The 18,724-nt window shown below is 43.6% G+C and overlaps 1 protein-coding gene across 1 annotated transcript in view; it reads right to left on the bottom strand.

Moving 5' to 3' along the window:
• The window catches only part of RYR3 (ryanodine receptor 3), a 273,106-nt gene that overhangs the window by 184,031 nt on the left and 70,351 nt on the right, over positions 1 to 18,724 (bottom strand). Inside the window, exons 4-5 of the mRNA XM_053382025.1 lie at positions 1,713 to 1,787; positions 196 to 274 (exon numbers count right to left, since the gene is read on the bottom strand). Coding sequence (XP_053238000.1) covers positions 196 to 274; positions 1,713 to 1,787 — 154 coding nt within the window. The remainder of the gene's footprint in view (positions 1 to 195; positions 275 to 1,712; positions 1,788 to 18,724) is intronic.

The raw sequence follows: 18,724 nt of genomic DNA, 5'->3' as shown, positions 1-18,724 counted from the left end.
AGTTCCCATCATCCCTGACCACTGTTCTTGCTCGTTAGGGATCATGGGAGTTGTAGGCCAAAAACACCTGAGGGCTGAGTTTGAGGAAGCCTGCCTTAGGGGTTTCATGAGGCTTTCAGCCCCACTGAAAAAAAACCAACCTGAAATTATATTATATCTAAGATCATGGGGATGAATCTTTGAGGACATACATACCGGCTGCATTCTCTTGTAGCCCCACATCAAATGCAAGTTTATCCGTCTGAGATCTCGAAGTAGTCAAACATGTCAAATACTAGGGGGAGAAAAAAGATATTGAATTTATTAGGACAGTTGAAATCGGTACATTATACCTGAAGGAGCGTCTCCACCCCCATCGTTCTGCCCGGACGCTGAGGTCCAGCGCCGAGGGCCTTCTGGCGGTTCCCTCATTGCGAGAAGCAAAGCTACAGGGAACCAGGCAGAGGTCCTTCTCGGTAGTGGCACCCACCCTGTGGAACACCCTCCCATCAGATGTCAAAGCGATAAACAACTACCTGACATTCAGAAGACATCTTAAGGCAGCCCTGTTCAGGGAAGTTTTTAATGTGTGACATTTTAGTGTATTTTTGGTTTCTATGGAAGCTGCCCAGAGTGGCTTGGGAAACCCAGCCAGATGGGCGGGGTACAAATAATAAATTATTATTATTATTATTATTATTATTATTAGTCGTAAGATCATCTTCTGCATGAATTCAGACATCTTTCTACATTCAAATGTGCAAAACTGGGAAACTTAATCTTTTTGCACATTGATTTGTAGATGTGCATCAGATTCCTGCTGTGCTGAAACAAACAGAAATCTATGCAGCCATTAAGAGCTCCAGTGCTTATTAGCAATCACCGGACTGAAATGATCAACTTCAAAGAGGATTTAAGATCTAGACAGGTTTCTTTTTTAATTACATTATTTTGGCCCCAAAGGAACATTACGGGAGGAGAAATAAATGTGGAAGTCAGCAGCTAAAATTAGCACTGAAGCTACAATTTTACAGAACAAAGGTTCCTCTATAAAAAGGTTCTCAGAAGTGAATGATGCTTGCAAACGCTATACAGAAAACACTGTTACTGTGCAACTAAAGCTATTGGTTATGCACAGAACCACCATTAGATGTGAAGGGGTAATGGAAAGTCAAGGGCTGGGATAAGCCTAGCTATGCAGAATTAATACCCACTCCTCATTTGCCACACCTGGGGGTGGCCTGGGTGGCAGTCTTCAGGGAAAGGAGAAGAGAGATGGCAAACAAGGGCTGGGGTTGGACCTGTTCTCTAATTCCACCAGCACTGCAGTTCCTTTGCCAAGTGATGGTACCTTTGGCAAAAGTGACTGCTGCTGCAGGGTGGGGTGGCACATTCACCCAAGGATAAGGAGGCAGGAAGGGTGCATTCACACCACAAAGTTGAATAACTTGTAAACCACTTCTGATAGTTTGCTTGCAGGAAAGAACTTTGGAGACTCTGGTTCCTGCCACCTTTACAGGACTACAATCCCCAAAGTTTAAGTCTGTGGTGTGGATGCATCCAAAGCTATTTTCCAGCTCAGGTATCTGGAAAGAGAGAAAATGTGACCGAAACAGGGAAGGGAACCCCCTCCCTCTTATTCACCTCATTTGGAAGGCCACAGGCAGCTCTTCCCCCTACTCTCCAACCCCCAAAGTGACCGGCACTTGGGTCGCAGTCAAGGAGCAGCTTACCATTCCACTAAATGAATGACGAAGAAGTATAGCATGGCCATACAGCAGTGTTCTGTGACCACCTCCTTGAGCTGCCTGCGCGAAATTAAGAAGAAATCTCAGGGCTCACAAGCATTGGAACCACAGGGACTTAATTACCGTAACAGCAACAAATATTAGACATTTTGCATTAAGCTATGAAAACAGGATTAGACTGAGGATTTCAAGTGTGGGGCAGAGGTTGTGCACACTCATAATAACACCATACATTTGTATTTCCATAATTTCATTGTGAAAAATGACAAATGCCTAGAGATTACTATCAGTGTTCAGTAATTGCCTGCTCTTCAACCCAATTAAGTCAATGTGCTTCAATTTAAACTGATAAGGGGCTGATCTAGAAGGGCATGTGGTACAGTTCTCCCAAGAGAACGCAACTTCAAAAGGCGTGGTTGGGTGGGGGAGTTGCATACTGGATGCCACCACGTTTGACATAAAATCCAGACTGTAGAAAGCTAGTAAGTCAGAAAGAAAGTCACCATGCACAAGGAGCCTTCCAGCCTACAGAAGGATGTAAAAATTAAATATCCCACCTGCATTCTGAAAATGTTAGGGTCAGTGAAGAAGTGTATGGCGTGGTTACTACCATATAAACTGACTCTCAGAGCTGCTAGGGAACAGGGCAGAAATTCTCCTGTCTTAACCATAATTACAGAATTGTCAGAGCTGATGGAGATGTGGCAAGAAATAGAAATATTGTGTCTGTGACAATCAGATTGAGGAGGCACATCAGAGACAGCAAAGTTATCCCAAGATGCATGGTGCAAGCTTGAGTCCAGTCAGTGCCTGTCTTGAGCTCCACGAGAAAAGAAAGGAAGGATATGCAAGCCACCAACATATAAATAACTTGATGGGCCCCCGCTGTGTCACCTGCTTGATGGCAAACTAGGATTTGGAATAGCAACTGTCTGTGCATCTGCAGTGATGACACTGCAATGCCAAGATTTCCAGCAAGCAGAGCTGCCATGATGGCGTGGGAAGTAGGGTGACTCTGTCATGCTGCTTAAAACTATAGTTTAAGGCTTACAAAGCTTAAGAACACTGTGGGATTGTGGAACCTAGGAAGTTACCTTATACTGAGTCAGACCATTAGTCTACCTACATGAGTATTGCCTATACTACCTGGCAGGAGCTCTGCAGGATTTCAGACATGGAGATCTCCCAGCCCTACCTGGAGATGCCAGAAATTTAACCTAGGACCTTTTGCATGCAAAACCATGTGCTCTACCAGTGGCTACTAACCTTCTACACTCTTACTCCCTTTCCCCTCCCCTTCCCTTCTTGCATCTGCAACCACTCTGGTTTATATTTGAAGGTCTATAAATAAAAATGTTTTCTGCAATAAGTAGTTCTGAACATAAAGTTATAAAGGTACTTTCTTACCTTTCTTATAAACTTTCCAGAAGCATTCAAAAAACAAAACAAAACAGATTATAGGCATGCGCTTCTAAATTGTTACTAAAAATGAGAAATACATCCATAATCTGTCCATAATAAAACCATGCTCATCCACAACTTGATTGTTGCTGAGCTGGCTTGCATTACATAGACTTGGAGAGAGTGAACGGGACGGGCCTGACCTCATCCAGCTGTGCCCACCTGGGTTTTTGGTACTGCAAGAACACCATCTCTTTGCCTAGGAAGCTTCTTGACCTTGGTTTGGGCTAAGCGGGTCTGCACCTGTTATCAGGCCAGAGAGATAAATCAGGGATGCTGTTGTCCAGCAGCATCCCTTATCCAGTTGGCCAAGGAAGTTTTTGTTACGAAAAAGGAGCAATGCAGAAGCAAGCACCAGGTGGCTGGAATGGTAAACAGGATCTGGATGCTATTGGATTGTACCGTGGGAACCAGGGACAGTTTGTAAAGTGCTCTGAGAGCCGGATGTTACCTCAGAGCAGCACATGACCCTGTACTGGAAGTACATGGGTGGAGTTTACTCTCTCTCTGCAGTGGGAATCAGAGTGTGCAGACATGTTTCTCTGTACTGCTGAAAGACAGGAATAAATACATGTAGATACATTTCTGTCTGTCTCATTCCCCCCCCCCCCGGAGATGGGAGGGGGAGGAGTGGTGTGTTCTCCTTCACGTTGAGGAGAATCGCCGATTGGAGACCTCCTTTGATCTTGCCGGGAGACGCAGACAGGAGGTCATAAGGATTCAAGCCGGGCACCTGGAGGGTGGCCAAATTCCTCTGGACTAAGAGCTAAGCTGGAGGCTCTGACTTTTGGCTTGAATCCCGACAACTGGTAGCAGACCGATGGTTATCTGATCTATGAGAATCTGCATGAGAGGTGAGAGGTCGATGAATCGTTGCCATCCTCTGCACCTAAGGAGATAAAGAAAAGCGTCTGCCTGCAGCCAGAAGCTGAACAGAACAGACAAGCTGGACACCGAGAGGAGTGTGTTTCAAGGCAACGGAGCCCCCAAAAAGGTATGCTGCATTTTGGGGGAGAGAGAATGAACGCAGAAAGATTAATTTCTGGTTCACAAGAGCTGCGTTTGAAAAACAAGCTCTGAAGGCAAGCTTGCATACCAGGAATTCCTGTGGTGAGATAAGGAGTTCCGTCCTGAGCAGGTTGCTAGGCAACGTCTGCCAGTTACTGAGTGGCCTAAAAAGGAGCCTGGGAAATCGAAAGTGTATCTGCGCAGCTGTGCAAGGGTTTTGAAAAAAACAGCCCAAAGGCTTGCCTGCCAGTGAAGCAGTAAACAAAGACTTTTGGAGTTTTACTGGCTTGAAAAGTGAAAGCTGGCTTGAGATTGAGTGTAAAGCTGACCCTTCGATTCAGCATGGATGCCAAGAAGGGGGGAGTGCCCCTGAGTGCCGTGGTTCTGGATGAACACAGCCGGCATGCTGCACTGGAAGTAAAGGACAGGGGGAGGGAGGAACGGAGTTCTAATTCCCCCACCGATGAGGCTACTGGAAAGGATGCTGTAGCTTTGAATGTTGTCCAGTGTTACAATTGCGAACAGGCTGGGCATCTTCAGCGGAACTGCAAGAAGCCACGTCAGCCTAAAGGAGCGAAGGGCCGCTCAGCAAAGCCTGAGGCGTCAGGCAAAGGTCGTACCAAGCCTATGGTGGAACCTGCAAAGGCTTTGATGGCGAAAGGAACCACGCCAGATGTTGGGAACGCGTTTATTATCGACACTGCAGCGACGGTTCATATGTCCCCACACAGAGGACTCTTTTCAACGTTTAAGAAGCAAAGCTTCACTGTGACACAGGCCAACGGTCAGGAGCTGGAAGCGGCCGGCGTGGGGACTGTCTATCTTAAGAGTCTGGACTTGACAATAAACAATGTTTACTTGGTTCCTGAATTGAAGTTCAATCTGCTGAGTGTTTCGCAGATTGCAAAGAGAGGACTGAAACTGTCCTACGATGCTGAGAGCTGCGAGATCTACAAAGATGGAGAGTTATATCTTTCAGCCAGGGAGAAGGATGGACTTTATTTGTTGACTTTTGCACAAAGTGATTACATGGAATGTAATTCATCTGTGTCTAACCTAGTTTCTCTTGCAGGTGTGAGCAAGAAGAAGACCGGAGTCAACAGAGCATTTCAGCGGGTGTATGCTGATGTGATTGGTCCTCTAGAACCATCTAGAGGCAATGCAAGATATTATCTTGTGTGTGTGGATCATTTCTCTAACTATGTCTGGGTTTATGTGTTGAGAAAGCCACAGGAAGCCTTGGAGAGGTTTCAGGAGTTTTGTGACAAAGTTAAGAGTATGCATGATGCTAACATTGATTGTCTATTCACAGATGAGAAGCAGATTTTTCTTTTACAGGATTTCCAAAGGTTCCTGCAGAAGAAGGGGATCAGACACAAGATTTCTGTTTCAGCGGAAGCGTGGAACAGGGGTGTCTGTGTACGGGTGAACAGAGAATTGCAAAAGGGGATGGAAGCGCAATTGCTTAGTTCACATCTACCACATGAGTACTGGGCCGAGTCTCTAATGTCGTTCTGTTATACGAAAATGAGAAAGGTTTCAAAAGAGTTGGGAAGTTCTCCTTTTGAGAAACTGTTCCACAGAAAACCTTCTGTTGCCCATTTCAAGGTTTTTGGGTCTCATGTGAGAACAGAAGCTCCAGATGGAGTAAAGAATGCCAGAGGCATTTTAGTGGGGTATGAAAAGGGTCTCTACAGAGTAATTTTGTCTGAATCTGGTCAGGTGATTCTCACAAAATTTCTAGAGAGTGCTCCTGAACAGGAGAGAGTGATAGTACACACTTTTCCCACTGAGGACGATTCAGATGATGATGATTTCACTGATTTCAGCTGTACAGAAAGTGATGACACTGATAGCTCGGAGAGCTCAGTTGTCACAGTCATTGAGAGGAAGTCTCACACAATAGATAGGCCTTCACAACTGAAGGATGAACCACTGTTTACCATTGGAACTAGTTCTCCAAAGAGTCCTGAGACTGGACCAGTGAGCAGAGAGGATCAGCACCTCATACGTAGGTCTGAGAGAGTTACAAAGGGTCAACCACCCAAGAGGTACTCAAAAGAGTTTGCTAACTTAGCTGTTGCATGTGTTGCTGTTGTAAACAACCGAGGACAGGTTGGAGCTGTGTCTAAGTCAGACACAAAGACACAACAGAGAGTTGCTAGCCAAGGTAATGCAGATGCACTCATTCCTTGGAAACCAGACAACCAGAGAGGTACACTGGGGAAACCAGTGGCAGGGAGTTCCAAGGGTGGAACTGAAACAACAGGGGAGTGTTATGTGTATAACAACTGTTTGTTTTCTTCTCTGGACCATGCTTTGCTTGCTGCAACACGCATTGATTCTTTTGGGGGAGGATGTTACGAAAAAGGAGCAATGCAGAAGCAAGCACCAGGTGGCTGGAATGGTAAACAGGATCTGGATGCTATTGGATTGTACCGTGGGAACCAGGGACAGTTTGTAAAGTGCTCTGAGAGCCGGATGTTACCTCAGAGCAGCACATGACCCTGTACTGGAAGTACATGGGTGGAGTTTACTCTCTCTCTGCAGTGGGAATCAGAGTGTGCAGACATGTTTCTCTGTACTGCTGAAAGACAGGAATAAATACATGTAGATACATTTCTGTCTGTCTCATTCCCCCCCCCCCCCGGAGATGGGAGGGGGAGGAGTGGTGTGTTCTCCTTCACGTTGAGGAGAATCGCCGATTGGAGACCTCCTTTGATCTTGCCGGGAGACGCAGACAGGAGGTCATAAGGATTCAAGCCGGGCACCTGGAGGGTGGCCAAATTCCTCTGGACTAAGAGCTAAGCTGGAGGCTCTGACTTTTGGCTTGAATCCCGACAGTTTTGGGGTATTGTTAGAGGCAGCTGTCAGGCCAGCTTGAGACTTCATGGCCTTCATGACCACCTTTGGTCTTTGTCAGATGGCCATTGGTTCAACACACCAGGCAGGGTACACCCTCGATGTGATCATCGCCCCAAGAGATATGTGGGCTGGACTGAAGATTGGAGGAGCGCAACCATTATCTGGTTAAGTTTGGGCTGACTGTGGCAATTCCCCCGTGTAAAGGTGGGGTTCTGTTCTTGGAAACTAATGGAAACTGATGTGACCCTGTATGCTCTGGAGTATTTTCCAGTGAAGAAAGCTGGCAATCCCATTGAAGAAATGGTCTCACTATGGAATGGCAAGATGAAACGTGTGATTGGCATAATCACTCCTGAGCATCCTCTCTGATGTTTTGAAATACGAGTAGCCCTATGGTACTCTGAGGAGCTCTGGACTATAAAGCAAGCCAGACAAGGACAGGAATGCAAGTGGTGCAAGTTTTGCTCTGAAGCCAACCAAACACTGGTCAGAACACATAACTGTGCCTACCATGCAGCAGTGTGGAATGCAAAAAATGTTCATTTTGCAGCTTGTGTTGCATACTCTAGTAGCCAGCCAGTGGGGTCATTTTGGACAGTCCCAGTTTGGGGGGGTGGTGGAGAGAGCCATAGTGGGGCAGCTGAAGGCATTCTCAGAGAACACCCATTCCAACCTGGGTTCAGGCCTGGCCACAGAATTGAGTTGGCCTTGGTCACCCTGATGAATAACCTCTGCACAGAAAGGAACACAGGGAATGTGACCTTGCTCCTGCTTCTCTCATCGGCTTTAGATACCATTGACCAGGCTTCAGGGAATGGGAATTGGGGACACTGTGTTACAGTAGTTCTGATCCTTCCTTCAGGACCGAGTCCACAGAGTAGCATTGGGAGACTGTTTCTCAGCCCCGATAACCACGTTATGGGGTGCCGTAAGGGATTATATTATCTCCAGTGCTATTTAATATCTACATGAAGCTACTGGGAGTGGGCATTAGGAGATTCAGGGCGATGTGCCATTTGTGATGACACTCAGCTCTACTTCTCCATAAGTTCTGAATCAGGAGAGGCCATGCCTGGACACAGTCCTTGGCCACTGTCTGGACACAGTGGTAAAATGAATTAGGAAAATCAAGCTTTAATCTTGGCAAGACGAGGCACTGGGGGTAAGTAGTTCCCATGTCTGAAAAATTGACCAATTGTCTACCCTGGATGGGGTTGCACTCCCCCTGAAGGAGCAAATTCACAATTTGGGGGGTTCTTGTGGATCCAACTCTGTCACTGGAAGAACAGGTAGTAGCCTCAGTGGCTAGAGGTGCCTTTTACCAACTGTGACTGGTTCGACAGCTATGACCATTCCTGAACTGGGAGAGCCTGGCCACAGCAGTTCATGTACTGGTTACTTAAGGACAGCAATGGACTCTATGCAGGGATTCACTTGTGCTTGATCTAGTGCAGAATGCTGCAGCATGATTGCTCACGTGAGCAAGGCATTGTCAGCATATAACACCTGTGCTCAGAAATCTGCACTGGCTGCCCATCTGCTATCAGGTCAAGTTCAAGGTGTCACTATCAGAATATGAAACCCTTAACAACTTGGGACCAGTTTACCTACGAGATCACCTTGCCGCATAGGAGCGTTGATAAAGATTTTACAGTACTATATAGTGCCTTAAATACGGATGAACATGTGACTGTGAAAACCTGATGGAAGCACATGGCTAATAAAATACTGCATGCTGATAACACTTGAAACAACGTTGGTATAAGTGTTTCTACACTGCAGAGGGATAAGTTGGTGTGTCCAAAGGTGTTACTTAACCCTCTCATTTTCTGTTTTGTACTCAAGACGCATTCTACCTACAGACAGATCCCCACTGATCCCAAGGTTGGCAAACTTCAATATTTCTTTGGGATAACTTGCTGGCGTCTTTTGTACATGGTATGAATAAGAAATCCTGGTTAGGGCTAAATAAGACTTGGAAAGTTCATACAAACATTGTCGACATTTTCAAAAATGTGATTAGATTTCCCTGCCAAGATTACAAATCCAGTTGGCTATCCAAGAACAAAGTAATTGCCACTACTCGTTGGCATAAGATTTCCACTGGAGGCACATGCTGATCAAATGAAAAATGAATCAACAACCCACACAGTGATTTTACGACTTACTAATCCACCTAATTGTGAGGCCTGACCTCTAATATTCTGATGTTCAAACCACATAGTGAGATGAAAGCTACATCTTAGATTGCTTTGTGGTAGGTTTTATGGTGTATCCCTCTGAGTTCATTTATGCAGCAGACGGCAAGGCAGATCATGCTGACCCTGATTCCAAGATGTAGGGGTGCAGCAATCCTATATCACTCTCCTCAGGATTACTTTCACTTCAGTTGAGAGCACTGAGTTGCTACACAGCCAAAAGAACACACTTGCAATAATGAAATTTATGTTGCTGGTTTTCCTCCATCAAATCTTCACCAGCTAAGCTGACTGAAGTGAACAGGGCCAACTACAAACTCAGGGCCAAACCAGATGGAGATTTTCCTACAGCTTTCATTTTGCTAATTAGCAGTCCAGTGGGACCCCTTTGAAGATCAGGGAAGTGCTGTGCCAGGAGATGATGACTTTTGATGCAAGGCAGTTTAGACTGACTCACATTTTCCCAGTTAAAGACATAATGGGTACATCCATTAAAAAAAAGTTTAGTGCATTTGAAGGGTGAATGTGAGAATAATGGAATTAGCTACATAAATGTAATATTGCAGTAATGTATTGTACAATACTGAGTGCTGGATGCTGATCAGGATGTTGTTTACAAAAATTAAATATTCCCCAAATGTTATATCTTCTCTCTTTTACACATTGAACAAATGCAGCTTAATGTTTGTGCAAGGCAAGGCAAAATCATCTTTAATTAATCCACCATTCTGATATTCAAACAGCTCTACAATAGAAGATAGAATTTACCGTCCATGGTGTAGAGCCTTGAAAATATTAAATAATCACCAAATAATAAATGTCATTGTGGACAGAAGGTATCACAGCCATCTGATACAATTTTCACACACACAAAAATAATTTTTGCTGCCCTGCTGCTGTGATTAAAGTTGCAACCCTGCAGGGCCACAGATACCTAAATATTAGCTTTTAGTGCAGGCTGCAGCTCCTTTGCTGAAGAACATTAGCTATTTTAGGTAAGCCACTTAAAGATTTTTCTTCCTTGATTAAGCAATCTACATTTATTAATTTTTTAAAATAAAACAAACCTGTGGGCAATAAACAGGGTTGCGCTGAGCAGACCCATGCTCTGCACTCTGACAGTGCATACTTTTCTGATATCCACACACACAGCATGAACTACATCCATAGTGAGGAGTTCAAAATTCCACAGAGGCCTTTGTGCCTATAACCTGCCCCACAAACATGTGTGATATACATGAGGTGGGGGGCAGGGCTAATCAGCACCCCCCACACTCCTTGCTCAGGTATTCATCAACAAGGGAACCTTCAACGCCTGCGTATTCTACAAATCATGCTATAGGCTTCTAAGAAAGGTAAATACATTTTTCAGGGATGGGAAAAGGATAAACTCGAAACCTGCCTTCTCCCTATGAGAGGAAGTGTGGGATTGGGCCTGACATCATGCTCAACATATCTTTAATTCTACATTAAAATGAGAGGTTTACTACAAATCAGCATTGTTTGCATACAGAATGACATGCATCTTAGTTATTTGAGGGTCTTCCTTCCAGGAACTATGCTAATGAGGAAATCCAATGGGATGGAATTGTGAAAAAATTAATAGAGATTGTGCAAAGATTTTGAGGTTTTTGTTATGCAACCAAGAAGGGTTTTAGAAAACCTACATATTAAGTAACCAGATAGAGCTACCAGAAAGCATATAGACGACGACTTCTTCTTTTTAAAACTGATTATGGTCCTGTAGTCCCACTTAGATTTGAATTTTCAGAAATTCAAACTCAGACATCCCTGTGTTGTAAAATGAGTGTCATGTGCTCTGCCTGGCCAGCAGAATAAAACAGGAGCAGGGAGAAAGAGATTGTAGTGCCTTCCTCACAGAAGGTTTGGAAGCAGAGGTGGGGGGGGATTAGCCATGAGCAGATTAGATTATGTTTTCAGTGTATATTAAGAGCCTATTTGTTCACAGACATTTCCTGACTGTTAACACTGATCTGGCACAGTGTATGGCATGGGTAGGCAAACTAAGGTCCGAAGGTCAGATCCTGCCCAACTGCCTTCTAAATCTGGCCCGCGGACATTCTGGGGATCAGCGTGTTTTTACATGAGTAGAATGTGTCCTTTTATTTAAAAAGAATCTCTGGATTATTTGTGGGGCATAGGAATTTGTTCATCCCCCCCCCCAAAAAAAATATAGTCCGGCCCCTAACAAAGTCTGACTGACAGTGGACCGGCCCCCTGCTTAAAAAGTTTGCTGACCCCTGGTGTATGGTACTGAATTCCTCTGCTTCCATATTATATTATTTTTATTGTTTTATGAAGTTTTATTATTTTTGTACACTGCTTCAGACATTTCCTTTAATATAAAGTGATATATAAATGTTTCAAATAAAACAAAACCACACTTCCCATAAGGTTCCATCCCCTTCCTGCCTCACATCTGACCAAGTACTGAAAGAACTGAACACAACTGAGTGCCTGAGGAGACGAGAGGCCAATGGCCAGAGATAGCAGTCACCCATTTTGAAGCTACATGAGGATCATTGCCATTTTACTGCCCTCCTGTTGTTGAATGCAAGCAACTGGTCTCAGCTTAAAAGTCACATGCAGCTTGAAGGTTGCTCACTGTGAGAATTGAGCAAAGAAAGCATCATGCAGCTTATGCCATTGCAGGAACAAAATGCATGCCCCTGCGAGCTACATTGCATTTTGTCCTCTATGTTAACTTTTTTTTTTATTGCAGTCTGCCTGTGATTTGGGATGAGTCACCCCAAACGGTTGAAAGGTATACCCTGCAATTGCTAGGCAACTGCGCAGCATTTCCCCTCTGTCGCCTCCAGAAATTACAGATTATTATTTGACCAGGACTGAAACAAAGCAGGGTTGAAGTGGCCTGACAACATTCAAAAGGAAAATGAGGTCCAGGGCATGGTTTGTGGTTTGTTTGTTTTTACATTTTACAGGAAATGTTGGGAGCTAGATGGACAGGTGATGTTTGCATCCACAACCCTGGTGAAACAGGCAAAAGGGACACTCACACATCTTACTTTGCTGAGATGTGTGACTGAGATCCATGTATGAGGCAAGCTCATTCAATTCAAGCTAGGATTAAGACAGAAGAGTAGCCGTGGGGCTGCTGATGAAAAGGACAGCCCTGTGCCTTTTCCCTCCTACACAATGTCCAGGGATACTCAAGGTGCAAGAGGACATGGTCGCCCTGCCAGTTCTTTCAGTCTCCACAAGTGGGAAACAATGAAGGGGATTGGGAGGAAGAAAGCCCAAGGGGCAGTGACATCCCATCCCATGGCAAGTACATCCCTAGACATCATACAGAAGAGGTAGGATAAAAAAATACAGTCACTATTTTTATACCGTAACATAACATAATAAATTTGCTACATGAATTTTGTAATAAAGTAACTAGCCTGCATCTATTAATATCCAGGTGAAACAGAGCTGTAATTTTCCCAAGTCATGGGAGTGAGAAGAAGAGGCGGGTACAGAAAATCCTCTTTCACAGGTGAAGCAGGAATAGCAGATGTGCAAGTTGCTTCTATTCTTGCTGCAATTCATAACATGTGAAGCCACCCCAAATGTTGATTCTAACACCTGTCTAAACTATTTAGGACTGGCCCTTAAGAGCAGCAGCATCAGGGCATGTTATTATTTTGCATATCAATTGGTATACTTGGGTCTTTTCTAAACTAACAGTAACTCTCAAGGCACAAATTCACACAGCCCAACTTGGCAAGCTTCTCTGACTTCTGTTGACACAATAAGTGCATGACAAGCAGTGTGACAAACAGGTCAGAACATCATCTTTTTAATGAAGACGCCTTTGCAATCTGTCTTTATTTTTATTTTTTTGCATGAGATTCCCCCATCCCCACCCACAGATATTGTGATTCAGTTGCTAAGGCAGTTTGCGTGCCTGTGTGTCCTATCATAGGTCATGACTGCATCTGAAGATTTTCTGATGCTGTCATTGTGTTCAGCTGTTCCTAAGTATTTTCTAGTTTTGCTCATGAAGTCTAAATGCCCTCCTAATGACAAATCCGCGTACAGCTTTCAGAATTGCCAAATGTGGTTGAAAACCAATTTTCTAAGCAATTATTTATTCGCGATTCATCAAACAGAAAGATCTAGATACTCACAATCAGCCTAATCTTGATTTCAGGGTGTTGGAAGCTTCTGTGATATATATGCTGCCTGCCAGATGTGGAAACAATTTGCTTTGTTGCAATGGCTGAGAATCATGTGAATCAGAAAATCCGGCATTCAAATCTGACAGCCATAAAGCTGTCCAAGGCAACCACTATTATCTCTGTCCTGATCTCCTTCCCCAGTTACAACATGAGAACAATAATCATACAGGGTTGTTGTAAAGATAAGTGAGAAAATTCGTAAGAAACACTTTGAATCTTTAAAATGTACTGTGTGAGCAATCGTATTAGAATAACATCCAGATGGCTCAAGCAAGTAAGCCAAATCATGTGGAGAAAGGTAATGCACACCAATATCAATACATCCAATCTCATCCAATCCTGGGAATTTTGGGAATTTTGTTCTTGCATGCATGGCAATTCACAAGATCCTTAATGTGAAGAAAGAAGTAGCCTATAAATTCCATTAAGACTTTCTTCTTTGGGCTTCTAGTATAACTCCAGCCTCATCTCCGGTTGTGGAAATATCCCTATTCCCAGTGTTTTATGGAGGGATTTCCAACTGGAAATTCCAGAATGTGGAACTGAAACACTAGGCTGCAATACTATAATCTCTAACTTGGAAGCCCCACTGAGCATAGTACCTGAATAAACAGGTATAAACTTTGCAGCGTAAAGCTTCAATCCTAAACTCACTGGCTGTACCCATTTGATCTGGGAATAAGCCCCATTGAGCTCAATGGGCCTTAATTCTGAGCAGACATGCATAGGATTGCAAGTTGCACGGAACTCAAGTTTACTTCTAGGTGTTCTGTGCAAGTTTACTTCTAGGTGTTACATGAAGCATCAGCAGAACTGAATCTGACCAATGACTCACTACAGCTGAACACCAGAACCCATTTTCAATGTCAAGGCTTAATCCCAGAATATGTGAAGCAATGATAAAGAACAGGGATGGAGAACTTGGGGCCCTCCTGATGTTGCTGAACTACTACTTCCATCACCCCTGACCACTGACCATGCTGGGTGGGGTTGATAGGAGCTGTAGTTACAACATCTGGAAGGTGGCAGGTTAGCCAAATCAGGTTTGAGAAAGAGAAGAGGGTACTCCTAGTAGTACAGTACAATATCCATCAGTTCCAGTGCATCTGGGATTAGGGCTTGGAGCTTTCAAAATGAAGACTGTGACCTCCAGCCATGATTAAGCACCTCTTCCTTTAGAAGTAAAATACTTGCCCTCAGAATATGTTTTCCTTTCTGCCTTGCTGTGGCAAACACTTTTTTTTAAAGTAGCCCAACTCCCAACAGGCAGTAGTGTGGTATTTTCCCACCCTACACTGCATAGCTGAAAGCCACAATGAGAACAAGAGGGGAGAAAAAGGTGGAACAGAAAGTTACTGTATTAGTATTTAATTAAAATAGTCAGCTGCAAACTACACTGAGAGCAAGTTGAGGGTCTGTGCCTGCCAGCTTTTAAAGAATTTCATTCCCACTTATGCGGGCATCTGCCTCCTTGGAGGGTTAAGTTCTTAAGCAATCACTAATTTCCCAGTGTACTGGGAAAATAAAATTAACACACTGTGATGATTTAGTATTGCACAAAAGCGGGGGGCTGGCTGCTCTGCTGACCAGCAGATTTTTCTCAAACTCTGTGTGGGATTTCTGAGAAGGGAAACTAGTGAATGCATAAGAATAACCAGGTGCAAACTCTCGCCTGCTGTGCCGGGATTCTTAATAATATAATGAGTTGACAGATTTCCATGGATAGGACTATCAGGATCAATGCCAAGTGTGAGGTGGCCTTCGGCACAGTGCCCTCCCCACCCCCAAACCATACCAGATGGTGAGACAGTGGTACGGATGCACCCAGCCCTGCATTGATAAATATATGTATTCTGTCTTTTAAACTCTTGTTGTTGAGTCCACCCTCTCCTTCGGTTTCCCAGCTGCCAACAGTGTGACCATTTGTGTCACTACCAACATGCTCTTTCCTCCATCCCTTTCTCAAAGGCAAACATTGGCAGAGAGTAGAAAAGTGCCAAATATGGCAGTAGGGCGGTCATGTGTCCTGTTAGAGGTGGATTTAGGGTAGCGTGACGGCTTCCGCTGCACTGGGCACCAAGCCTAGGGGGCGCTGCAGGGCATTGCAATGAATTGAGCAGAACAGAAGGCAAGAGGCGGCGCCGCCAAATTTTCGGTTCGCACCAGGGCACTGCTAGAATTTGAAAGGCCAAAGTCCACGCCTGCTACTGTTAAAGAGGGACAGTCCTTCAGAGCAACTGTCACTCCCTTACTATCAGGCCAGGTTCAAGGCATTTGTGTAAACCCACAAAGCCCTTAGGCCCGGTTACTTATGCTTCACCTCGATCAATGAGATCCTGTGATGGGGAACTTTCGGTGGTTCCTCATACCCCTGATCTTTGGCTGCTGAGCATTTGGTGTGGCAGGGCCTGCCCTGTGGAACTCCCTGCCAATAGAGGTTCAGCAGGAATCATCTGTCTCCTTTCAGGTGTCTTTTGAAAACTTTTTATGTTGAGATAGGACTTTACAAAATTTCCCCCCTTTTAACGTATCAGTTTTTATTAATATGTACAGATGTTTTATTTATGTTTTTAACTATGTTTTTATGGATCATTTGTTGATTTTATCCTTATATGTTGTGTGACAACTAAATTTTAAATATGTAGACTGCAGTCCTATGCACAAATCCCATTGAAATAAGTGGATTTTACTTCTTAGAAAACATGTTCAGGACTGCATTGCACTAGATATAACAGCTCTCAGAGACTTAAAAAAGACCTTTTATTGATAGCTTCAAATGCCGATGATTGTAAAGCGCAAAAGAAAGTTCAGCAAAGGCCCATATTTCATGGCTGATCATTAGTCCTGAGGTTTTATAGCCACAACAAAAAACCACATGGAACAACCAGCATACAGAATGAACATTGACAAGCAAAAAGTTTCATTTATCACAGGTACAAATGGATTGAGTTTCATGCGATGGCTGAAGATCAGACAAACAAATTAAGAACATACCCATTCGGAGAGCTCTCTAGGCTAGCAAAGTTGAAAACAAAATGGTAAATGAAAATTTAGTCTCACAAATGGTGTGTGTGTGTTTGTGTGTGTGTGGTGTGTGACATATTAAAGCAGAAACTCAAAACAATATTTAGGCATATACAAATACATATTGAAGGAACGTGTTTTAATATTTAACTAAAATAAGCAATAATGATCGGCACAATCCACCAGGAAGTTCTTGATGTTAATGGTAATAATAACAATAACAGTAACAACAACAACAACAACAACAATAATAGGAGTTATTAAAGATCTAAGTATCATTGCAATAGGGTTTACACAGGTAGATTGTGTCCACTATATTTAACATTCATTATCTTCAAAAGCTAATGCTTCCAAGAAACCAACTTGTATGCAGCACGCTAAATATAAAATTGAGCTGCAGGGAATAGTAAATTACTGCCATAGTACTGCAGCAGCTTTACATAATCACATTTATGAGACCAAAGAAATTGGTCAGCATATAAGATAGCTGCTCTTGCGCTTACCATGAAAACCCATTGGGATATTTTAGCTGGCACATTTACTGTTCTTCTTCCTTGTAGCTTTCCTTACAATGATGCCCTCCAGGTGAATTCTTTATCTCCCCCACCCCTTTGCTTACCAAAAGCGTAAAATGTATTAATCAACAGCCTTGAAGTCTTAAAGTGGTCTCTCTCTTTTTTGACAATTAAGTCTATAAATTTGGTATGCTAATCAGGACTCTTATTTACAATAATAGAAGAAGTTCATACACATGCCAGACTCACATCCATAGTTTAAACAAAGCAGCAGCTGCCTACCTCTTGCTGCACACTGGAAAATGCCCATTCACACCTGCAAGCACTTCCCCAACATAAAGAAATGTGCCAGATCTTCCCACTAAATATGGACAACTTTACTGAAGAAAAAATATTTATATCATGGACAATGATCATGCTAGACCATAATGAGTTTAAACATGCCAGCATGGGTTCTTATCCATGTTTTGAAGTTGGTTTGTTTTGCAAATGATCACTGTTAAACCAGGTCCCCACTTTGGACAAACAAGAAGCCATGGTTTACTAAAATTGAAAGAAAAAGCTTCTGAAGTCTTCCTCCCAGCTGCATGGGAAGAAGAGAGGGGAAGAGGGGTGCATAAGCCTGAGGCTTGCTATGCATCGTGATAAACTATGGTTTATTGTGAAATGTGAAATGTGTTCAAGGTGCCTTACAGTCAACATATATATAAAAGAATAAATATAAAAATGTTGTGAAACAGTTATTAACAGAACAAGGCAGAACCAAGGGCAGCATGGACAGCAAAAGAGCATGATGTTATTAAATCAAAGACTTGAGAAAAAACAAATGAAAAACGTGTGTGTGCCAGGTGTTCTGTGGGGAGCAGGGAATGTGTGCCGTGATAATAAGGAGACCACAACAGAGAAGGCCTGGTTCCAAGTTGCCTTGTACCTATCTACATAGAGTTTAAACAAATTTCCTGAAAAGAGTCTGTGATAAATCTCTGTGTCAGGAACAGGGACGGCATGGCCCTTCCCTGTTGGGCTACAACACCCATCATCATTTGCCATGCTGACTGGCACCCGTGGGAGCTGGAAACTTCTGGAATCCAATGTCTGGAGGACCACATGGTCCCTGTTCCTGAACTAAGTGAATAGACAGGTTCACATAGGACCAGGACATCATTCATTCTCTCTCTCTCTCTCTCTCTCTCTCTCTCTCTCTCTCTCTCTCTCCATAGAGATTCGCAAACCTTCCATGAGAACAGCACTTGCATTTCCTTTTCTATCGCTCATGTCAGAATGCTCCAAGCTACCGTTAGTTTTATATTACAGAGACGGGCTGTGACACTTGTGAAGTTACTCCATTTTGTGTACCACTAGAACACATATACAGCTGAAACCTGGATAATAAATAACTCCAGCATGATTTCGTTAGTGCACCAATCATCCTGATGTGACCCTAATATAACCTAAGTCACTTTGTATAGTATACGTAACCAATATAAACCATGCTAGCAATGTCCCACTCATTGCTCAGCTCAGAGCTTATTCAAATCTTATGAGAAGCAGAAGAGAAAACACTCAAATAAAATACAGGCACTTCCTCACTTGCACACAATCGCACACATGCGACTACTGGCACATGGATTGTTTTTGGTGCTGAAAGGGGGCAGGGCAGGAATGGAATGGGGCAGAGCAGGGGGGGCAGAACAGGATTCCCCTGTGGTGTATCTCTTTCC

This window comes from Podarcis raffonei, chromosome 1, assembly GCF_027172205.1.
Source record: "Podarcis raffonei isolate rPodRaf1 chromosome 1, rPodRaf1.pri, whole genome shotgun sequence".
Lineage (NCBI taxonomy): Eukaryota > Metazoa > Chordata > Lepidosauria > Squamata > Lacertidae > Podarcis > Podarcis raffonei.
The sequence above is the reverse complement of the archived record's forward strand: the minus strand, read 5'-3'. Positions and strand labels throughout refer to the sequence as shown.